The 24,719-nt window shown below is 37.7% G+C and overlaps 1 protein-coding gene and 1 non-coding gene across 6 annotated transcripts; both read right to left on the reverse strand.

The window, feature by feature from the left end:
• Nucleotides 1–1,482: 1,482 nt before the first annotated feature.
• Nucleotides 1,483–22,391, reverse strand: TIPIN (TIMELESS interacting protein). 5 transcript variants are annotated; one of them, XM_036932340.2, is made up of 8 exons: nt 22,264–22,391; nt 19,581–19,718; nt 19,379–19,457; nt 19,108–19,183; nt 16,764–16,886; nt 16,464–16,527; nt 3,258–3,467; nt 1,483–2,007 (listed from the first exon to the last, which is right to left on the reverse strand). In XM_036932340.2, exons 2-8 carry the CDS (start codon nt 19,708–19,710, stop codon nt 1,805–1,807), a joined length of 885 nt encoding a protein of 294 aa, XP_036788235.2. In that variant the 5' UTR covers nt 19,711–19,718; nt 22,264–22,391; the 3' UTR covers nt 1,483–1,804. The 5 variants fall into 5 exon arrangements, with proteins under 5 accessions (XP_036788235.2, XP_036788239.2, XP_036788238.2 ...); XM_036932344.2 differs by lacking the exon at nt 22,264–22,391 and adding an exon at nt 22,046–22,064; XM_036932343.2 differs by lacking the exon at nt 22,264–22,391 and adding an exon at nt 21,267–22,032.
• Nucleotides 15,962–16,094, reverse strand: LOC118935784 (small Cajal body-specific RNA 14). The gene has a single exon (XR_005033996.1). It is a non-coding gene; the product is annotated as a small Cajal body-specific RNA 14 (non-coding RNA).
• Nucleotides 22,392–24,719: the final 2,328 nt, after the last annotated feature.

The following is a 24,719-nucleotide window of genomic DNA, read 5'->3' on the forward strand; positions in this document are numbered from 1 at the left end:
ATAATTGGGACTGGGTAGGTATTTCACATGTGAAATGTTTACTCATTACTAATTAAAGTTGCATTAAATACATGCAGTTAGGTCACTATGGAAGTTGATTTTTCAGAAATGAATAGTGATGACTGTTGGTCAAGTCAGGTTGCCAGTCTTTTTAATAAACCCACAATTAATTTTTGTTAGCTTGTCTCAAACAGGAGTTTCAAAGTTAATTTTTCTAATAATTGCTACACTGGGCCATTTGTGTCACAGAACCCCCTCTGACACCTGTCAGATTAACTTTTCAGTCACTTTCAGATGACTTAGGCCTGTCCACCTATTCATTCTAAAACCCTTATTTCATATTTGACTCAAGCCTCTCCTGCTGTCCCCAGCAGCAGGTGGGGACTGGGTACAGGGGGTGGGTGGGGCACACAGGTAAGGTCTCTTCTCCCCAGCGTCCCTCTCCACTTTTTGCTGAGCATTCCTCACATGGTGAGTTGCATGGTCTTTCCTCTTGTTGGAGACTTGTTATTTTGCCAACAAATCCCACCACTAAAAAAGTAACTTCTCTTGGTCATATCCTCCAAAATCCAATTTGTAAAGGTGGGTAAAAGCCAGAATAGGCCATTCAGAGGAAGCAGTTTCTTTAGGCATTGACAGCATTTTAAGAGACTGGGCTCCATTTTCTAGCTGATCTGTACTGGCAGCAATAAGCCACAATCCTCAGGCTTACACTTCATGGCCCTTCACTATGCCAGTCCCCGCAAGCCTACAGAGCCCCCATGACGCTCCCACCCATATGTTCTTGTGCTCACCTTCCTGGCCTTTCAACCAACCCTGTTGACATTCTTCATCCCTACCGGAACTCCGAAAGCCTGAAGAGAACAAGATGCCTGCCTGTCCCAGCTTCATGGCTAGAAGCCACTTTAGCACCACCACCCTACCAGTCCTTCTCACAGAAAGCAAACTTCCCATCAGTTTGTAAAACTAGATTTGTCTTTCCCTCTCCCACATGGGAATCTCCCCCCAAGAACTAGATAGACCTTTTTTAAACTTGGTTATCAAGGTGGTACTTTCTTAGCTGTAATTATCCCTCCACCAAGTTGATGAACTCAGACAGGAAAAACTCCAATCAGGTCTTCTCACCATCTGGCCCTAACACTTCTAGACTCATATTCACCATTCCCAAATCTTACTTCCTGGATTTTCATTTCTGTATCATTATCATGCATGTTCTTCCCAATCCTTGGAATCTCCTACAACTCAAAGGTCTCCTATGAATGCTCCCTAGGTGCTCTGTTCCCCACAGTACTCAGCAGGTTTCTCTCCAACTGGTCAATGAGGTACAAAAGAGCATTAGAACCTCCCTAGCACCAAAGCAGGCCTTTCGTGTCAGTGACTTCTCAAAGTACATGTACACACATATAAAAAAAGTCTCAGACATTTTATCAGAAGTGTAAATTGCAGAACTAAATAGCAATGAGAAACTTTTATTATATAGCCTCTAGAGACAGTAAGATTTTTATTTCTTTTTAAAAGTGGACTTTAATATTCATTCAATATTTACATCTTAAAACACCACCCAATTTAGTGAAAAAAGACATTTAATAGCACACTAGAAGCAGAAACTGCTTATTAACTACTAATCATTTTTGTGGTCATTATCTATGAACACTAAAGAAACAACTACAAATACGAGATTTTAGACAGGAGTCTGTAAAAGTTAAATATATAGTAATCTCAAACTTGGATAGCAAATATAGATTTTTCTCTTAGTTGAGGCCTATCCAACCTCAGTGACATTTCTAGATGAAGCATAAAGTTACTACTGGGCATTTTTAAAGGATTGGTCCAGTTGTGTTTTCTCTAATTTTAATGCCTCTTCTTCATTTATAGTATGGTCAGCAGCATCATTCAGTGGACTGTCTAGAATGTCCATGTTAACTCCATCCGAGGACTCCTCCTCTTTGTCCTCACCTGGATTAACCTCTTCAACTGTCTGTGCCCTGGGGGTGTCCTCTAACAAGTCTGAAAGAGAAATCATTAGGATAAGTATGCAATCCAACCTTACCTGATATACCAATCTTTTCACAAGCTTAGAAACAAAATCCATGATTGCTTTTAGTTAGCATTAACTTTATCACTTTCTTCCAAATAAAGCCATTTTTACATACTGTATAAAGCTGATACAAAAATGCAAAGCCTTGAAAGGCACTAAATCAGCCAAATCCATTTGTTCCCATTCAAAAATCACAACTATTAGGCAGAAGTTTTTAAAAATCAAATGCTCTTAAAAGCTGTACGTCAAAGTGATCTATAGTAAACTTAAGATCCTTATTTCCATTTGGGCAATTTTAAAGTTGTATATTAAAGAAGATCAGTAGTAAGATGCTTACTGCCAAGTATACTTTGGTAATGACAGTAAGGAAGACAGTGCCATCAACAGTAGTATCTTTGTGTAATTTTTCACATGGTAGTAAAACATCCATTTACAAAATTAAAAATTAAATTCATTTTAACTGGAAAAAATCAAGATAACAATCATACTGAATAATTTTCATTTGAAAATTTTATTTTTAATTCTATTTTATTTTTATTAATTTTTTATTATCTTGGGTAAAAATTGTTTTATAACATGGTATCTTCTCTATTTAAATAGTTATTATTTTCCTATTTCAAAAGGAATAACTAGACAGGAAACTGAGCAAGTCTTGCAATCCTGCTTGATTCAAAACCAATTTGCAGTTATTTTTAAATATAGCTTTAACAAAGTTGGTCTGTTTTCAAACCCAGTTCGTTTTAAAAACAGGAAATTTTAATGCAGTTTTAAAAGAGAAGGGAATGCAACAGAAAAGCACAACAGAAGTGACACATGTGACTAAAAGCATTTTAGGACCTATTGATGTCATAGCAAATGGCTCTAAAATCCTCAATGGGTGCAGAAGACATTTACGTGTTCAGGGAAGTACCATAATTGATGGTCATAATTATGATCCTAAAGATAAAATTTTGTATCGTGTTTTAAGGAGCCAGGAGAGTATGATTTTGAAAGACTAATTAAAGTCACTTTTTAGGAGGTACTCAGCTATCCAGAAAACCATTTTGGGCTCATTTAAATTTCTTTGAGGATTCCAAATAGCTAACACACTCTCTCAAATATTCATGAACTTAATATACTGTATTTTTCTATTCCTAGAGTATTTTATTTTGAGGGTTCAATTTTCTAACATGCCCTTGATAAATTAATGGCAGCACCCAAAACCCAGAATAAAACTTACCGTTTTGTAGGGATTGACTATTACTCAGTAGCTTTGCCTGACGTCTTTCCAAAGCCAGTTGTTTATTTCTTTCAATTCTTTGACATTGTTCTTCTGTTAGGCTTCTACTACTTGACTCAGAAGCAAACTTCTCACTTTCAGATGAATTTGTCAAAAAGGGTTCTAATTTGGTAGCAGTTACATCATGGCCACTATTTTTCCCTTCTTCATCTGCAGTAGAAAAAAAAGTACAACCGTAGGGTTAACTAGTTAGAAAAAAAGGGCTTATGTAACTATTAATTGAAAACTAGTTTAAAGTAACAAGGTGCGAGAACTGAAGAAACAATTTGTGAGGCATGAGAATGTTAAAAATACACGCTCGATTCAAACAATTAAAAGAAATATTTACAAATCACCTTAAAGAGACATTTTAAGATTCAATGCAATCCCTATCAAAATACCAACAGCATTCTTCAATAAACTAGAATAAATAGTTCTAAAATTCATATGGAACCACAAAATACCGCAAATAGCCAAAGCAATCCTGAGAAGGAAGAATAAAGCTAGGGGGATTATGCTCCCTAACGTCAAGCTCTACTACAAAGCCACAGTAATCAAACAATTTGATACTGGCACAAGAACAGACCCATAGATCAATGGAACAGAATAGAGAGCCCAGATGTAAACCCACACGTATATAGCCAATTAGTATACAATAAAGGAGCCATGGATATACAATGGGAAAATGACAGCCTCATCAACAAATGGTGTTGGCAAACCTGGACAGCTACATGTAAGAGAATGAAACTGAATTATTGTCTAACTACATATATAAAATAAACTTGAAATGAATCAAAGACCTGGGAGGGGAAAAAGATGGTGGCATGAGAAATGAGACAGAAGCCTTCTCCCAAAACCACATATAACATGAAAATATAGCAAATACAACTAATCCTGAAAGTGACCAGAAAGAACACTGAAACAGATGATTTACATCTGGGGAAAAGAGAAGACTTCGTGGAAAAGGGTAAAGTAGCAAAGCCTAGATCCGGCAGGACCCAAGCACTCCCCCTACCCCAGCTCACTGGCAGGAGGGACAGAAATGGAGTGGGGTGGGAGCAGAGGCCCAGGATTGCTAAATACCCACCACTGGAGATCTACTCTGGGAGCATGAACCCACATTACATAGTGCTCTGGAGATTAGAGGGGTTGGAAAGCAAAGACAGGCAGAATACTGAGAGAGTGAGATTCCAGCCGCTTGTGGAGAACAGGTACCCACAACTGGCTGCTCTGGCACAAAAGAAAGGCGGGTGCTTTGAAAGACTTCCCAACAGTGGGAGGGCTGCTAAAGGGGCAAGGATTACACAGAGCTTGCTGTTCAGGAGAAAGGACAGGTGGACAAAATCATCCCAGCAGGTCAGGAACTTTCAGGAGCTTCAGGCGCTTCATGCCCCGGCTGGCAATGCAGCCTCAAGGCCCCCAACAGCAATACACAGCCTGCCGCTCCTTCCTCCTGACTGGCACCTGCTCACTAACCTGCTGCCCCTGCCATCACACCAGGCCAGCTGGACAGCAGCCCTGCCTACTGTAGCTACAGGGGTGTAATGCAGAAGCTCCTCCCTGCATGCTCAGTCAACTGGCCCTGGCAGGAAGCAGGCCCTGTAGACAGGAAGCAGGAAAGAGCTCCTTCCTCCCAGCAGGTATTGGTGCCCTCACCTGCGACCCCCACCATTGCTCCAGGTGTTGGGCAGCTCCAGTGAGAGGAGCTTCTGGGCACTAGAGGGGGCTGCCTGCACAAACTTATTATTCCATATTATTCATTAGCAATATGAAGCAGCAAAAGAAACTTCTTCAGACCAAAATCTCTCAAACACCACAAAGAGGGCTTAGTAAAACTGAAATCACCAACCTTCTTGATAAAGATTTCAAAACAAAAATAAACATGCTCACGGAGCTACAGAAAAACAGTCAAGAAAGATCTCAGGGACAACTTCAAGAAAGAGACAAACTTTGAAAAACACAGTATCTGAAATGAAACATACAATGGAGGGATTTAAAAGCAGATTAGAAGAGGTAGAGGAGACGATCAATGGAACAGAAATTAGAGAACAGGAATACAAAGAAGCTGGGACACAGAGAGAAAAAAGGGTCTCTAGGAATTGAAGAATAATAGGACAACTTTGCAACCAATCCAGATGGAACAATATTCACCTTAAGAATATTAAGATGAAATGGGAATAGAGGGCAAGTACCTCAACATAATAAAGGCCATTTATGATAAACCCACAGCCAACATTATATTGAACAGCGAGAAGCTGAAAGCATTTCCTCTGAGATCGGGAACTAGACAGGGATGCCCACTCTCTCCACTGTTATTTAACATAGTACTGGAGGTCCTAGCCACGGCAATCAGACAAAATAAAGAAATACAAGGAATCCAGATTGGTAAAGAAGAAGTTAAACTGTCACTATTTGCAGATGACATGATACTGTACATAAAAAACCCTAAAGACTCCACCCCAAAACTACTAGAACTGATATCGGAATACAGCAAAGTTGCAGGATACAAAATCAACACACAGAAATCTGTGGCTTTCTTGTACACTAACAATGAACCAACAGAAAGAGAAATCAGGAAAACAACTCCATTCACAATTGCATCAAAAAAAATAAAATACCTAGGAATAAACCTAACCAAAGAAGTGAAAGACTTATACTCTGAAAACTACAAGTCACTCTTAAGAGAAATTAAAGGGGACACTAACAGATGGAAACTCATCCCATGCTCGTGGCTAGGAAGAATTAATATCGTTAAAATGGCCATCCTGCCCAAAGCAATATACAGATTTGATGCAATCCCTATGAAACTACCAGCAACATTCTTCAATGAACTGGAACAAACAATTCAAAAATTCATATGGAAACACCAAAGACCCCGAATAGCCAAAGCAATCTGGAGAAAGAAGAATAAAGTAGGGGGGATCTCACTCCCCAACTTCAAGCTCTACTATAAAGCCATAGTAATCAAGACAATTTGGTACTGGCACAAGAGCAGAGCCACAGACCAATGGAACAGACTAGAGAATCCAGACATTAACCCAGACATATATGGTCAATTAATATTTGATAAAGGAGCCATGGACATACAATGGCGAAATGACAGTCTCTTCAACAGGTGGTGCTGGCAAAACTGGACAGCTACATGTAGGAGAATGAAACTGGACCATTGTCTAACCCCATATACAAAAGTAAACTCAAAATGGATCAAAGACCTGAATGTAAGCCATGAAACCATTAAACTCTTGGAAGAAAACATAGGCAAAAACCTCTTAGACATAAACATGAGTGACCTCTTCTTGAACATATCTCCCCGGGCAAGGAAAACAACAGCAAAAATGAGTAAGTGGACTATATTAAGCTGAAAAGCTTCTGTACAGCAAAAGACACCATCAATAGAACAAGAAGGATCCCTACAGTATGGGAGAATATATTTGAAAATGACACATCCGATAAAGGCTTGACGTCCAGAATATATAAGGAGCTCTCACGCCTCAACAAACAAAAAACAAATAACCCAATTAAAAAATGGGCAGAGGAACTGAACAGACAGTTCTCCAAAAAAGAAATACAGATGGCCAACAGACACATGAAAAGATGCTCCACATCGCTAATTATCAGAGAAATGCAAATTAAAACTACAATGAGATATCACCTCACACCAGTAAGGATGGGTGCCATCCAAAAGACAAACAACAACAAATGTTGGCGAGGCTGTGGAGAAAGGGGAACCCTCCTACACTGCTGGTGGGAATGTAAGTTAGTTCAACCATTGTGGAAAGCAGTATGGAGGTACATCAAAATGCTCAAAACAGACTTACCATTTGACCCAGGAATTGCACTCCTAGGAATTTACCCTAAGAACGCAGCAATCAAGTTTGAGAAAGACAGATGCACCCCTATGTTTATTGCAGCACTATTTACAATAGCCAAGAATTGGAAGCAACCTAAATGTCCATCAATAGATGAATGGATAAAGAAGATGTGGTACATATACACAATGGAATACTACTCAGCCATAAGAAAAGGGCAAATCCAATCATTTGCAGCAACATGGATGGAGCTGGAGGGTATTATGCTCAGTGAAACAAGCCAAGCGGAGAAAGAGAAATACCAAATGATTTCACTTATCTGTGGAATATAAGAACAAAGGAAAAACTGAAGGAACAAAACAGCAGCAGAATCACAGAACTCAAGAATGGACTAACAGGTACCAAAGGGAAAGGGACTGGGGAGGATGGGTGGGTAGGGAGGGATAAGGGGGGAGAAGTAGAGGGGTATTAAGATTAACATGCATGGGGGGGTAGGAGAAAAGGGAGGGCTATACAACACAGAGAAGGCAAGTAGTGATTCTACAACATTTTGCTATGCTGATGGACAGTGACTGTAAAGGGGTTTATAGGGGAGACCTGGTATAGGGGAGAGCCTAGTAAACATAATATTCGTCATGTAAGTGTAGATTAGTGATACCAAAAACGAAGAAGAAAAAAAAAAAAGGGCAGTTCCTGTGTGGTAACCTCCAACGATTTCTACACAAGGGTATAAAGGGCATATAAAAGTGTAGGCAAAGGGTCTGTTTGTGTTTATACAGAGGATCAAAGCCTAATTGGGCTACCCCGAAAATGAACTAAGATACGATATGAAAAAGAACTTCCAACATCAGCACTCTCTGGAAGACTCATGCCAGAAGATGATCATCAAAAAACCCCAACAAAGATCCACGCACTGCTACAGCTGTAGATGCACTCATCCCACCAGTTCCTGGACTTGCCATGGGAATGAGGAAGGAGATATCTAAGCTGGCCTGTGCATACAGTAAAACAACAAATTTGACTGGATCTATACTGTTGGAACTCAACCAAGAATTAGGAGAAGTGCAAATTGTAGCGCTCCAAAGTCTTACAACTACAGACTATTTACTGTTAAAAGAACATATGGCATGTGAACAGTCCCCAGGAATGGGTTGTTTTAATTTGTCTGATTTCTCTCAGACTGTTCAAGTTCAGTTGGACAATATCCACCATGTCATAGATAAGTTTTCACAAATGCCTAAGGTGCCTAACTGGTTTACTTGGTTTCACTGGAGATGGCTGGTAATTACAGATATGCTTTGGTTATGTAACTATACTCCTATTATGTTAATGTGTGTGCGCAATTTAAGTAGTAGCTTAAAACCTATACATGCTGAAGTTACTCTACAAGAAGATATGCCAAAGAAATAATCAATCTTCCCATGTTCTCTTCCGCCTGCTACTTCTATAGCTTTTCTTCTTCCTTCCTAATTACAACCCTTAAATAGAATTCGTGCCTCGTATCAAATTTACCGAGTATCATAATTCTTCCAAGTGGTAAAGATACCTCAAGACAAATGCTGGGCATAGAAGCCACAGGGCATAAATATGCAAAGAAGTAAAAAGCTAACCTTTTCAAACAATAAGGCTTCCCTCTCACTTACCAACTTCACATTTCCCTGTATGGCCCCGGAAGATGACTGGTTAGCCAGAGACGGGTAAGATTCCTCAAGGGAGGAACAACCTAAGACAGGCACAGTCGCAGGGGGGGCCATCAGGTGAGAAATTGGGGATCAACAGAGGTGAGGCTTAGAACCTCACCCCCCCTGTTCTGAGAGAAATCTTCTGCATACGTGGATGTTTTATTGCCCTGGTCTAGCTTGGATTAACACATAGTCTACAGGCACACACCTGATCATCTACATTTGCTCTCTTACAACACTAAACTATGTTTTCTACCTTTATCTTGTATCTACCTACCACTTCAGCATTTTATTAAAAATAATAATAATAAAGAGAGAAATGTGGTATCCACATATAAATCAAGTATAAAAACCAAATGAGTATTCATATTTGAACTGACTGTTTATAGTTCATAACGCATGAGCAAAACCGAAAGTTTCTGTGATGACTGCCCTTGTACTGTTCACTATGTAACTTATTCATTATGTAAGAATTTGTTCTACATGTAAGAACTTGTTTGTTATGCCTCAGAAGATTGGAGACTGATGAAAATTAGGCTTGGGGTGGATTAATGATTGTGCATTGAGCATTGACTCCCCTATACAGAATTTTATTGTCGTTAACAATCATTTGATCAATAAATATGAGAGATGCCCTCACAAAAAAAAAAAAAAGGACAGACTTCCAATGGTAAAATAAATAAGTAACCAGGATGTAATGTATAGCATAAGGAATATAGTCAATATATTGTAACAGCTTGGTAGGGTGATAGCTGGAACCTAGAATTATGTATATAAATGTTCTACTACTGTGTTGTACACTTGAAACTAATGTAATGTAATACTGTGCGTCAACTACCCTTCAATAAAAAATAATCATTAAAAAAAAAAAAAAAAAAAAGAATATTAAGATGATGCAGCTTCCCAGGGCTGGGCAGTGCACGCCCTCTAGTGGAGGATTTTGCAAGAGGAACAGTGTTGCCAGAAGGAGAGAGAAAAAGGAATAGAAAATCTCTTTGAGGACATAACTGCTGAAAACTTCCCCAATCTGGGGAAGGAAATAAGTCTCTCAGGTCATGGAAGTGCACAGATCTCCAAACACCAGGGACCCAACAAAGACAACACCAAGACATGTAAGAATTAAAATGGCAAAGATCAAGGACAGTGTAGTAAAAGCAGCCAGGGAGAGAAAAAAGATCACATAAAAAGGAAAACCCACCAGGCTATCATCAGACTTCTCAGCAGAAACCTTACAGGCCAGAAGAGAATGGCATGATATATGTAATGCAATGAAACAGAAGGGCCTTGAACCAAGAATACCGTATCCACCACGATCATTATTTAAATATGAAGGAGGGATTAAACAAATCCCAGACAAGCAAAAGTTTTGCCTCCCACAAACCACCTCTATATTTTAAAAGGATTGCTCTAGATGGAAGCACTCCTAAGGCTGAATAGATGTCAGTAGAGAAAACAAAATCACACTAAAGAAAGCAGACCAACCAAATACTAACTAAAGGCAAAAAATAAAATCAACTCTTTACAAAAGCACTCAAAGGAAACACAAGAGTACAGAATAAAACACCTAACATATAAAGAATGGAGGAGGGGGAATAAGAAGGGAGAGAAATAAAGAATCATCAGACTGTGTTTATAATAGCTTAATAAGCGAGTTAAGTTAGATGGAAAGATAGTAAAGAAGCTACCTTAAACCACTGCTAAGCACGAATCTAAAGCCTGCAAAGGCAGTAAGTACATATCTTTCAATAATCTCCCTAAACATAAATGGACTGAATGCACCAATCAGAAGACACAGAGTACTAGAATGGATAAAAAAGCAAGACCCATCTATATGCTGCTTACAAGAGACTCACCTCAAACCCAAAGACATACAGAGACTAAAAGTCAAGGGATGGAAAAAGATATTTCATGCAAACAACAGGGAGAAAAAAGCAGGTATTGCTGTACTAGTATCAGACAAAATAGACTTCAAAACAAAGAAAGTCAGAAGAGATAAAGAAGGACATTACATAATGATAAAGGGGTCAATCCAACAAGAAGATATAACCATTATAAATATCTATGCTTCCAACACAGGAGCACCTACCTATGTGAGACAAATACTAACAGAATTAAAAGGGGAAATAAAATGCAATGCATTCATTCTAGGAGACTTCAACACTCCACTCACTCTGAAGGACAGATCAACCAGACAGAAGGTAAGTAAGGACACAGAGGCACTGAACAACACATTAGAACAGATGGACCGAACAAACGTCTACAGAACTCTACACCCAAAAGCAGCAGGATACACATTCTTCTCATGTGCACATGGAACATTTTCCAAAATAGACCACATATTAGGACACAAAAAGAGCTTCAGTAAATTCAAAAAGGCTGAAATTCTACCAACCAACTTCTCAGACCACAAAGGTATAAAACTAGAAATAAATTGTACAAAGAAAACAAAAAGGCTCACAAACACATGGAGGCTTAACAACATGCTCCTAAATAATCAATGGATCAATGACCAAATAAAAATAGAGATCAATCAATATATGGAGACAAATGACAACAACAGCATAAAGCCCCAACTTCTGTGAGACATAGTGAAGGCTTTTCTAAGAGGAAAGTATATAGCAATTCAGGCCTATTTATAGAAGGAAGAACAATTCCAAATGAATACTCTAAAGTCAAAATTATTGAAATTGGAAAAAGAAGAACAAAGTCAGCAGAAGGAGGGACATAATAAAGATCAGAGAATAAATAAATAAAATTGAGAAGAATAAAACAATAGAAAACATCAGTGAAACCAAGAGCTGGTTCTTTGAGAAAATAAACAAAATAGATAAGCCCTTAGCCAGACTTATTAAGAGAAAAAGAGAATCTACACACATTAACAGAATCAGAAATGAGAACGGAAAAATCGCAACAGACCCCACAGAAATACAAAGAATTATTAGAGAATACTATGAAAATCTATATGCTAACAAGCTGGAAAACCTACAAGAAATGGACAACTTCCTAGAAAAATCCAACCTTCCAAGACTGACCAAGGAAGAAACAGAAAAATCTAAACAGACCAATTACCAGCAACGAAATTGAATCAGTAATCAAAAAACTACCCAAGAACAAAATCCCTCAGCCAGATGGATTCACCGCTGAATTTTATCAGACATTCAGAAGACATAATACCCATTCTCCTTAAAGTTTTCCAAAAAATAGAAGAGGAGGGAATGCTTCCAAACTCATTCTATGAAGCCAGCATCACTCTAATACTATAATCAGGCAAAGACACCACAAAAAACGAAAACTACAGACCAATATCCCTGATGAACAGACGCATTCCAAAACTACTAGAATATCTGAATTCAGCAAAGTTGCAGGATACAAAATTAATACACAGAAATCTGTTGCTTTCCTATACACTAACGATGAATTAACAGAAAGAGAAATCAGGAAAACAATTCCATTCACAATCGCATCAAAAAGAATAAAATACCTAGGAATAAACCTAACCAAGGAAGGGAAAGACCTATACCCTGAAAACTACAAGACACTATTAAGAGAGATTGAAGAGGACACTAACAAATGGAGACTCATTCCATGCTCCTAGCTAGGAAGAATTAATATTGTCAAAATGGCCATCTTGCCTAAAGCAATCTACAGATTCAATGCAATGCCTATCAAAATACCAACAATATTCTTCAATGAACTGGAACAAATAGTTTCAAAATTCATATGGAACCACAAAAGACCCCAAAAAGCCAAAGCAATCCTGAGAAGGAAGAATAAAGCAGGAGGCATCTCACTTCCCAACTTCAAGCTCTACTACAAAGCCACAGTAATCAAGACAATTTGGTACTGGCACAAGAACAGACCCACAGACCAGTGGAACAGAATAGAGAGTCCAGATATTAGCCCAAACATATATGGTCAATTAACATATACAGCTACATGTAAGAGAATGAAACAGGATCACTGTCTAACCCCATACACAAAAGTAAATTCGAAATTGATCAAAGACCTGAATGTAAGTCATGAAACCATAAAACTCTTAGAAAAAAACATAGGTAAAAATCTCTTGGACATAAACATGAGCAAGTCTTCATGAACAAATCTCCCCAGGCAAGGGAAACAAAAGCAAAAATGAACAAGTGGGACTATATCAAGCTGAAGAGCTTCTGTACAGCAAAGGACACCACCAAGAGAACAGAAAGGCACACTACAGTATAGGAGAATATATTCATAAATGACAGATCTGATAAAGGGTTGACATCCAAAATATATAAAGAGGTCACCCAACTGAATTTTAATTAGAAATATTTTATGCCTAATAAAGGAGCTTAAAGAATCCAAAGCATATTGTTTTACATTAAACAAGAACACTTTAATAGCTTGCTGTAGTATCTATATCATACATAATCATTTTTTATTAGCCTTTTTTTAAACTAAGGTAAACCCCAGACAGATAGTGAAAAAGGAAAAGAATTTAGAGGTGTATGGACATATTTCCAAGATAATTTTTTTAAAACTTCAGTGTTCTCTACATTACAGGTCTTAATAAATTCTTAAAGCCCTATACACCAGTTATCTCAAAACAGGATGCCCTTAAAATGATCCCTAGTGGTATGGAAAGTAAATATTAGATCTTCCATTTATACTTCATTTAAAAATTAAAACAAATTAAATTTTACTAGCTTATATTTAAAATAAGGACTGGCAGTGACAAACTAGCACTTATCCACATGACCTTTATTATCTAGTCTGAAAGCTTCCATATAGGCAGCTCCACCCTGCAGAAAGTGGGAGAACTGTGCCCTCACTTATTTTTAAATTTCAGCATATTCTGACATACAGCTGACTCTGAATGTTCACTTACATAGTATGACAGACTATGTAGTTTTTAACCAAAACAATCCCAACAAAATGCACAAATGGTAGCTTCAAAAGATTTTTGCAAAATAACAAAATGCCTGTAGGTAGAAGATAACAGAAGCACAAGCAAACACTAACAAAATGGCAAAGATAACACTTCATCTCCTGTCTGTATCATTCACATAACGGGGTCAAAAAAAATGATAACCATATCAGATCTGACAAGTAGGCAAAAAAATTATCACCAAGACCACCATATGAAATGTGAATTTATATATACTATCCTTGTCCTATATATAAATATACTGTGCCTTGAGGTATTAGGTATTGATAGTAAAAAACATCACAACTAGCAAAACATTGAAAACATGAAGACAAACCTTTACAATTATTCCAATAAAGTTTAAAAATCATGTATTTAATCCAGCCTTTTACAATCCTTTGAGGTTTGTTCTTTAAGAGTCAAAGATCATAAGTCATACACTTTTCCTTCCTGACATGGAAAGAAATGTGGCAAGAAACTATAATACATTCCTTTGTCAAGAAATATTAATAGAGTACATGTAGGAAACAAGTATTAGAAACAACTTTGCAATATCTAGAGTTTCTAATATGCTTCATCTTCCAGGGCTTACAGGATCTGAATTGGTAGTAATGAAATAAAGAGCCACTTTTTTGCAAGTCATGAAAGACCTGTTCGATAGTAAATTACTTCTTTAATACAATGTTTTATAAAGAAACAATGTGAACGAAAGTACTGATGGAGCTTTAATGAGGACAAAAATGGGATTAAAAAAAATTAGAATGCCACATGAAATTCATTCACTGCAACATTCATAGGGAAGCTACTGTGGCAAAAAAGCTAAAGCCAGAAATATTCAATGTGTTACACGATGCTATGATTTTGACATCTAAATGACATTAACTACTAGACAAGAAATGCTATAATAATTAATGAGAAGTGCTATAAAAAAAGCATGGAGGAATCAGGAATGCAGGTGGGGGTACAATTCTAACAGTGTGGTCAGAGTTCACTGAGTTGACTTTTGGGCAGTTTGAAGAGGGTTAATAAATTAGCCATGCAGATTTGGGGGTTGGAGGGAAGACAGAGGATGTGTTCAAGGCAGAGTATAAGAGTGCAAAAGCCTTAAGACAGAAATACAGAAGGTTCAAGGAACAGCAAGGAAGCAAGTGTGGCTGAAGCAGTGTAAGTGGGGAATAGTAAAAGATACAGTCAAAGAGGCAAGGTGGATAGGGTGAAGACAGAAACAGATTCTGTAGGGCCAGGTAGGGCATTATAAGGATTTTAGCTTTTGAGTGAAATAAGGAGCCACTACAGAGCTTTGAGCAGAGGAGTGATGTAACTACACATTTGCTAAAAATATAAAAATATAACCCCTGATTTCATTTAAGAAAAACATTTGATTGAGAAAAAGTAGATGAAAATTTGCTAGTAAACTTCAACAAAAACCCTGCATCACTGAATGGGACTGAAAAATGAAAATCAAGATTTATTAAAAGTGCAGTTAATGATGCTCTACTTCCATTTGGACTTGGTATCTCATAAAGGTAAAACCATGACTGGAAGAGAAAAACCTTAATCTACAATCAGCCCTGTAAATCACTGACAAAAAAAGTATTAGCCCAAGATTTTAAAAAAATTCAGTAGACTATTCAATCATATTGTCCTCACTTTAAAACTGTATATAGTAATGTTTTGGTGAGGAAAAAATGTACATTTATCAGTTTAAGTACATACATTAGAAAATAATAAAACGCTCAAAACATTTTTACAGTTGTGGTACCTGACCCAAAAGTTTTGAAGACTGTTCTTTCAAAGTACTCATAACATGTCTTCTGTGAAGCGTTCCCCTCCCCTAGGTAAAAGTAACTATGCTTTCCTTTGCACTCTACCCTGAGCCTTGTTCGTATCTCTGATTATTGCACCTATCAGCTACTGGCAAGGTTATATGTTTGACTCATTCACTAGTCTGTTAGCCTGTGAAGCAAGGGGACTGACCTTATTCATCTTTATCCCTGAATCTTTAGCACACAGTACACTGCTAAAAAAGTGCTGCTGAATAAACTAACCTAGGGATATAGTTTGTGGGACTTGGTACTCTAATAACTAATTCCATATACTAAATTCCAATGCCATCGGTACACACTGTTTCTTACCAAAAAATTAAATCTTGGATCATTTAAATCACAATCCTTCACACTTTTAAAAGCAATTTGTAATAAGGGAATTTTACATGGAGCCTGTATTTTCTACCACACCTATTAAAAGTCTGGAAAACAAAAAACCAGAAACAAACATGTATGGAGCCATCGCACAGAAAATCTGATAACTATACAGACCCTGTCGGCAGGAACCATATTTTATGTATGTGACTGCCTATGATTGCATTGTACAACTAACAAATGCAATCTATACCAAGAACAGTCACGTAGGTCTTAACTAAAGTCTTATATACACGATCTATACTCTTGAGTGAAGTGTTTCTTGAAATGTGAAATATTTCCATCAAATTTTCTGCACTATAGAGGATCAATGAGTTACCACCAGAATTCTCAAAAGCTCATGTTCTGTGGCTAAATATATTTTTATATCTCTTAGTGGCACTGCAGCCATGTCTTTAAGAATCAAATGTCATACAGAACATTCCAGATATACCAAGGCATTTTAACTCATTCCTATTTACTGTACTTTACTTATATACTCAATATAGACTAAGAACCCAGTCCTGTACTACTTCCTATCCCAACCAGATCCACTTCTGAAAGCAAAATTATGAAATAGATGAATTCAGTCTTACCATTATTGCTAATAAAATCTTCATGTAAAATAGGGAGATCAAGTCGAATTCGTTTTAAACAGGTCTGAAAATGAAGAGGTATTTTTACAATTTCACCAATAACATTTAGGAGAAAATGGTCATTTATTCAATGCTTGGTTTCAAAAGAGTTGTTCTTCAAACAGCAATTATTAATCTTCCTTTTCTCTACCATGGCAGATTTCAAAATGAAGACTCCCCCCAGAACAGCTACTGAGCTCAACTAAATCTATCCTTGTACTACTTAGCATTGTGAATGATATTCATAGTTTCAACGCTTACCTGAACTTCCTTTTTATTTCCCAGGTATTCAACTCTGTCAATAAAATCCTCAAATTGCAGTTTAGGGAATAGCCTATGTGCCCAGTGCTCCATGTGTCTGATTAGTGTCTTCAAGTCCTCAGCCTGGCACATAAAAATAAAAATGCTAAATAGGAGACTCATTCTCACAACTGACCTTGTCAGCAGATTTTAAATAGTAATACCAAAGTCACTGGTGTCATTTATAAGGTTAGAAATTTCTGAAGAAACTTTGAAGAAAAATATTTAAAGGCTTAGAGGACTGCAGTCTAAAAATATACTGAATACAGATTTTTTTTAATTAGAGGGAAAAAAATACCCAGTATAAAAACTTGATAAAAAATTAAAAAGATAATCACATGTGTCTTTTCAGAAGTGTAATACTTGAAAATAAGCTTTAACAAAATATGTCAAGGTATCTTTTAGGAATAACTAAACAAAGTGACAGGTCCCTAAACCATATAAAGAGAAGAAAGCATTAAGAATCCAATGCTGAAAATACATTCAGAAATCTGAAGGGCAAAGTAACAAAGACTAGCAAGAATAAACATTCTCAGACGACAATACCTCTCTAATTTGAAATTTCAACTTAACATTAATTTTTTTTATTAAAATGGAAAATCAAAGTTTACTTAACTAGACCATAAATGAGAAAAGTTCCAAATTCCTGGTTTTACTGTAAAATATTTTATTCTTAACAGATTTTAACATAGGAGGGTGGTTAAAGGCACAGGCCCTGGATGAAACTGCATAGATTCAAATCTCAATTCTACCACTTAATAGCTGTGTGACTGAACAAATCACTTTACTGCTCTGTGCCTTTTACTTCAAGTATAAAATGAGAATAATATACATACCTCAGAGTCATTATGGAGATTAAGCAATAGAAGTAAAATGCCTAACACAAAGGAAGGACTCAAATGTTGAGTTACTGTTGTCATTTGATCTTGTCCAAGCCAATGGTCAAGACAATTAACTCTACCAATAATTAAATATATAATACTGGGAGCACAATGTCTTATCATTCTCATTCTGATAATGAAAATGAAAGCTATTTTTAAAATTAAAAATTAAATCACCTAAGAACATTTTCCCCCAAGTAAACATGTTTATTCTTGGGGGTAGCTGGTCCAGTCACCTCACAATGACATACTAGACTCAAAGGACACAAGAAAAGAAATACCTAAGTACAGTGGGAAGTCCTAAGTCATACATGGAGAAAAAACCAGTAAGGATTCAACTGTGTGAGAAAATAGTAAGAATTCCAAGACCAGAAGTACAGAAGATCAAAGTAAACTCCTTCAGAGCCCACCCTCACCCAGTGAAGAAACACAAAATATTTATTTCAGTAAAGGACTTATGAAAAAGATGAAGACTTCATAAATTCAAAGCACCAATTCATCATTACTCCCTGAAAATTTCACAAGGGAAATGAATTAACTGAGTGGGTATGGTTTTAAAATATTCTAATTTATGTTTCGTTTTGTGGCAAAATAGATCACAGGCTTATATTCTCTTTTCCTGTCCACTGAAACTGAGCAAAAGTACTACAATTTTTCAGTCCTCTAGGTTTGAAATACTGGGATTATCTTTTACTCCTTTTTTAGCTCTCAATATCCAGTCACCTACAAGTACTACATGTTGTTCAACTCTCTGCTACTACCCTATCCAGGCTATTTTCATCCTGTTTCCCTAGTAATGCAACAGCCTCTTCTCTCTTTCAATCATCCTGCATACCACAGGTTGAGAGTTAATGATACATTTGAAAGCTTCATAAGCTGCTAAGTTCTACAAAGATAACATCTGCAAAAAACTGTCTCTATGCAATTTCAAAATAATAGAAGTAACGATTTAAAAATAAGAGACTTAAAAAAAATTTATATTTGTAGAGTGATTGACAATTCTTAAATATTTTCATTTTTCAACAAAACTTAACTTGAATATTATGAACCAGGCACTGTGCCATATCTTGGGGACCCATAAGTGATCAGTACAGGCAAAGTATCATTGCTGTCACAAAGCTTAAAAATCACTCTTTGAGGAGGACAAAGTCAATTTTATTCCTCAAAACTATAAAGTACCAATTTAGGCTTATAAACTCAGATGTGATTTTCATACAGCCACACAGGCAAAAATGAGATTACAAGACATGCTTTCTGATTCTTCGAACAGTGCCCTTTCTACTATATCACTGTTTCTTAAGAGACATGATGATGAATGATATGATCTGTGAAAGATTCTAAGATTCCTAAGAACATGATAATGGGCCCACAGTTTTGATATTTTAAAAGACAATGGTCTAAAATAAAAATCAGACATTTCTTACCTCATGACCTTTACCTTTGAATTTAACGTTATCAAACACATGCCTTAATGCTGGAAGCCCTCTTTCTGAAATTAATCTGTGAATAGAAATATGTTTTGAATTTCAAGTTGTCTAGAGCTATCAAGGTCAAACCAAGAACATAAGAAAAAGTATTACCTGAACTGGAAAAAAAAAAGTGTTTAGAAGTATCTGATCTCCAAATCATCCCAACCAAAAGCTTATAACATAAGAAAAAATGATCTAAAGAAAAAGTAACAAATAGTAAATGTACCTCTGAGCATCCAGCTTGGGTATATTCCTTTTAACTGTTCTCTTTGGAGGTACAGGAACAGGTGCTTCTCTCCCTGACTCTGGTGAAATATACCAAGACTTAACATTACTTAAATAATTTAAGCCTCATCTACAGAATATATCATTTTAAGCTGACAGATGGATAACTGAATGTGGACACTTTTTTGGAACTCTGTACAGACCATAAGGTTCAGCTCCTTCACCATCGTCTATTCCTCGAGTAGCTGGAGGTGGGAAAGGAGGAAAAATTTCATCTTCTATATGCTCATAATCTGGTAGGTCAACCAAGCCACTCTCCTGGGGTTCCAGCATCTTTTCCTCTAGGCGGAAAAAAAGTAAACATGTTTATTCTTCCAAGTAGTCTTGCTATTAAGCAGTTAGGTTCCACCTGCTGTAAAACCCACGTATTTCAGTTAATTAAACCATATTTCAAACTCACACATCATGAAAAATGAAGATAACAAGTTATGGAAGAACTGGGCTAGAAATCCCAGCGGAGCTGTAATGCACTCTATCACTAAATAACTTCATGATATTGAGCAAATCATTTTACCTCAACTGTTGAGTTTCCCCTATCATAAAATGATGACTTTTTTGACTTTTCAGAGGATTTTAAACTGTCATCCAAATGGGTATGTAATAGGCAGGGTATATGTACCTTACCCACTTCAACCAGAGTAGCTTTAAGAAAAAAAAAATCTGTTTACATATTGGTCTTCTAGGCAGGTTTCTTTTGAAGAAAGTAAAATAATCTTCAGGTTGGTAACCTGAAAGAATGCTTTTCAGTACCATCTTACTTGATCTCTCAGCAACGTTTGACATTTTTTGTCAATTCCTTTTTCTGGGAGTGTTTTCACTGAATCTCCAACATAGTACTCACCTGGTTTTCCTCTCTTTCTGGGCATTCCTTCTGGTTCTTTGCAGATTTATCTTCCTCTAACCTCATCAGTACATAGACTCTATCCTAGGCTCTCTTCACTCACGTATGCACATGGCTTTAATAATCATTTATAAATAACTGACTAATCTCCAGCCCAGGCATCAAATCTGAACACCAGATCCCTACTCATTTTACAGTTCTTTAATTTTTCAAAGGCACCACCTATAACTCATTATGTACAAAACTGAACTTCTAAATTTTCCCAATTCAGTGAATGACATCTATCCAGCTATTCAAGTTAGAAATGTACAGGTCATCCCTGACACCTCCTTTCCCCACCCTACATATCCTTTCCACTTGATTTCCATTCTCCATAAACTTTTAGAAGTGTAAAGCCAATCACATTACCACTTGGCTTAAATATTTCACTGTCTTCTGCTGCCCTTAAGATGATAAAACTCCAAGGCCCTACGTGGTTTGGCACCTTCCTACTTCTCCAGCCTCCCTTCATACCACTCACCATATTCCTTTCTTTCAGTTCCTTAAAAGCACCTTATCCCTCAGGCCACTAGACCTTTGGCAAAGTCTGTTTCCTATTTTGAAGTCTTCCCTAACTGCTAATCTCTTCCAGATTTAAACTATCACCTCCTCAAAAAGGTTACCCCTATTTCCCTAAATGAAATCCTCCTATAATAAACATTCAAAGTGTCAAGCATGAGTTTCATAGAACTTACCCAGTTCCAATATTTGGTTCTATTTGTGACTGTTTAAGCATTATTAATGTTTCTCTCCCATATTGGACTGTAGCTTTGTCCTCCACCACTTATGTCCAAAGCCAGTACACAGCAGGTGCTCAATAAATATTTGTTGGAACGAAGAACGCCAAAGCTTCCCCAAAACTGTAATACTACTGGAGCTAGATGATCTCTAAAGTCTCTCAAATTCTATATTTCACCGACAAGCACATGAAACAAAACAATGTACTCACTCCCAAAGATGACGTACTGTATCCTGAAGTAAGGTTCAAAGACAAAGATCTTAAAAATTGGACAGGCAGTTAGAGGTCATATCACCTAACGTAGCTTCCTATCTAAGGTAAGTGTATTTAGCCCCACTGTAGTAAACCCTCCGGGAAGAAATAGGATTCACACACCCTTGAGGCCAACTGCAAGCTCTGAGTTTGATGACAGGGCACAAACTATTTTGAGTGTAGCAAGATGCAATGTAAGGAATCGGCGAGGCATGTTGGGGCTTGTCAGTAAGCTGGTAGTAAATAAGGTATCTCTTTCATTTCTTGAGCATACTGTCTTTTTAGACAGTTGGTGAAATTCTCTTAAATTCTTCCTTTAGTCTTCAAATTCCCAGTGAAGTGAAGGGGACAACGAAATTTAACATCCAAACGAGTTTGTCCCTAGACCTTTAGGTGTCCCATGTCCATCTTTTTCCAAGTTATCAAGACAGAACCCCTGTCTAAAGGGAAGTCCTACCAGGCTGACTCGATGCCCCCCTTTGCTAAGCACCTCTATAAACACCAACTTCCGACCCCGTCCCTCTTCTCCAACCTTCTCATCCTCACTCCCGTCTATTGTCTCCCCAACTTCAGTCATTCCACATTCACAGGACGCCTTCTACGTTTAGAAAATCCTATACAGATGCTGGCGGCGTAAAGATGCATCTGATACACCCTGCCTCCCGCACAAAGCCTCGGTTTAGTGTGAGGAAGACGCGAAACAAACGGGGAAACGGGCCCCCGTCCTCCCCACCGACCTCCTTTCCCCACAGGTGGCGGGCGTTCAGGCCTCCTCTCCGCTCCAATCGGCTCGGCCCAAGTCTGTCTCAGCCACGCCCTCCAGCCTCCACGCCCGTTCCCTGACCCCCGCCCCGCACCCACTCCTGATTCCCTCAGCCGTCTTTCCCCTCAAAAACTTCGCTCGCCCGCTCGCCCGCCCGCCCGCTCGCCCGCCCGCCCGCTCGCCCGCTCTCACCTCAGGTACACAGCAGCTGCACCACCGAAGAGATGGCTGAGGCGGGCAAATCGTATTTCTCGCGAGATTCTGGAGCTCCCGCCACGGGAAGTACTCACGGCATTTGGCGCCAAATTTACGCAAGACCCGGGCGGAGCCGGCTGGATCCGCCTCCCCAAGGTCCCGTCCCCCAACGTCCGTCCAGGCCTTTCCGGGTCCCGCCTATCCCATGGCTCCCCGCCTCATCACTTCCGCCCTCCTGAATTCCTCAGAGGCGTTAAGCTAACTTAAGTTGCGTGAAGCTCATGTTTGTTAAATTCTAGGCACTTTAGACTTTAGAAATAGGTATAAGTTTTTTAGAAAACTGGATGTGTATGGAGTGGAAAAAATAGAGGAAAACAGGTGGATGAAATATTACCAGTGGCAGAGTTAATAACAATTCCTTGAACATTTAACTTTCACTGTTTATTGAATAATGAGCTGAGAAAAGAGGTGGTACAGAGTTAGGTGTTAGAAGTGTAGATAGAAAGAAGAACATGAAAAAGTTACCTTTAATTTTTTTTTTTTGTAAAGTGCATCCAAATATAGTTGTATTTGCTTGTATAGGCAAAGTAAATATATAACCAATACGTGCAGGGATGGGAACTGAGCATATGTGACAGGGCTGGATTGGGACTTAACTACACTTTTTATGAACGTATAAATGTATTAACTATTCAAAATACAAGTTATCTGTAGCAAACATACCATCAAAATTTGACAAACCACGAGGATGAGTAGTGTTTGCAATACATTTACTGGGCCATGACCACCAAGAATACAGTATATTCCCAGCCTCCTTTGCAGCTGTGTAATTACATTCTGGATATTGGGATGTAACCAGGATTGTATCCAATATCTAGGAAATGTTCTTAGAATGTGCTACTCTTTCCTCATTCCTGCTGGCCAGAATGTAGTTGTAGTTCTCCAAGTCATCTTGGACAATGAGGTGAACTTGAGAATGGAATGGAATGCTCACATGGTAAAGCAAGAAGATAGGAGACTGGATTCCTAACACCATGCAGCACCATACCAACTGTGGACATGCTACTTCCAGACTTCTTGAATGTGAGACAAACTTTCTATCTTGTTTATCATTATTTTAGTTTTTTCTATTATTTGTAGCTGAGCTAGATAATAATTCATAATTTCTGGGCTGACCACCTGGATTGCTTATGCTGCTGCAGACCAGACTGGCTGATATCCCAACTGGGGCAGTTCATGTAGGAGGCAGAGGCAAGTAGGCGCTATAGTCTTGAGACAGAGTTCTCAAGTACACAGCAGACCACTGCCACCAGCATGCATAGCACCTACTCAAGTGATAAAACCAAAAACACCAACCAATCAACAACACTTAGGAACTTTGCTTTTTAGATGTGGGCCAGACATAGTTCATGGTCTTTGGGTTTTAAGAAATATACTCCATTTCTCTTTCAAATGTCATCTCTGTACTGGATTCTCTGCTTGCCAGAAAAATCTTGATACCCCAACTCAATCTTTGGTCTTTAATAGTCTGCTTTTTTCTTTAATACTATTCACTTTTTAGAACATTAAACTGCTTTAGAAGAGTTTAAATGACATGGCCTATGGGAAAGCTATGTTTGTATCTCTGGTGAAACTGCTAAGGAAAATATATTTCTAGTATTCCTCACATATGAAAGAAAAAAAAAGACAATTAGCTTTTGACAATAATACATCAGTGCCTTACAACTGTGGTAGTTATATTCACATGGATCCACAGACAATTACTTACCAAAGTTTTACATTTTCTCAAAGGATCAAACGTTCTAAAAAGTACATGGATAATAACATGTAATATTAAGTACTATCATTTAATCCTTTTCATAACCCTATGAATTAGGAGCTATTACTTAATAATGAGGAAACTGAAGCAGAGTTAAAAGGTCACCAAGTAGCACATGACGGAACTAAAATTCAAACCCTTAAAGCTTCTGCTCTAGGCCTTTTTTGAGGAGGTGAAGGAGGGAAGAGGTATGTAACTTTTTAATTTATCAAAGTGCTTTTACATAGAATGATAAGAAAGTATTCTCAAGGTGGGATGGAGTAGAAGCAAGCACTCAGCCATCTGACAGATTGAGATCAGCACTATTAGATTGTCATGTCTCACATTTTCAAGTTATTTCTCCTGCATTTCCAATAGTAAGATATTTTGCAATTCTGAAAATATTTGCAAAAAGAAAAAAGTTGGGTTATTTTTTACCCTTTCATAATTTTTAGTTATTTTACATTCAAATGTTTTTACAAGAGCACTCTCACCAGGTGAGGGAGCTGTTCTTTAAGTGTTTCCTTGACTAAGAAGCATATTTTGAAGATTCAAACTTTAAGACATATTATTCAAAATGTGGAAGAAAGTTTCCCTAATGGCTCAAATGGCAAAAGCTTCTTAGATAGGACACAAAAAAACCTGCCACAAAGGA

This window comes from Manis pentadactyla, chromosome 11, assembly GCF_030020395.1.
Source record: "Manis pentadactyla isolate mManPen7 chromosome 11, mManPen7.hap1, whole genome shotgun sequence".
NCBI lineage: Eukaryota > Metazoa > Chordata > Mammalia > Pholidota > Manidae > Manis > Manis pentadactyla.

What these genes read in the sequence shown, in the direction of transcription:
- TIPIN (XM_036932337.2), bottom strand. Translation starts at nt 20,303, where the DNA reads ATGCCCAGAAAGAGAGGAAAACCAG. An exon ending in CAGAAAGAGAGGAAAACCAG is followed by an intron (nt 19,719 to 20,278) that starts GTGAGTACTATG and finishes TTTTCCGCCTAG; the next exon opens with AGGAAAAGATGCTGGAACCC. An exon ending in GAAATAAAAAGGAAGTTCAG is followed by an intron (nt 16,528 to 16,763) that starts GTAAGCGTTGAA and finishes CTTCATTTTCAG; the next exon opens with ACCTGTTTAAAACGAATTCG.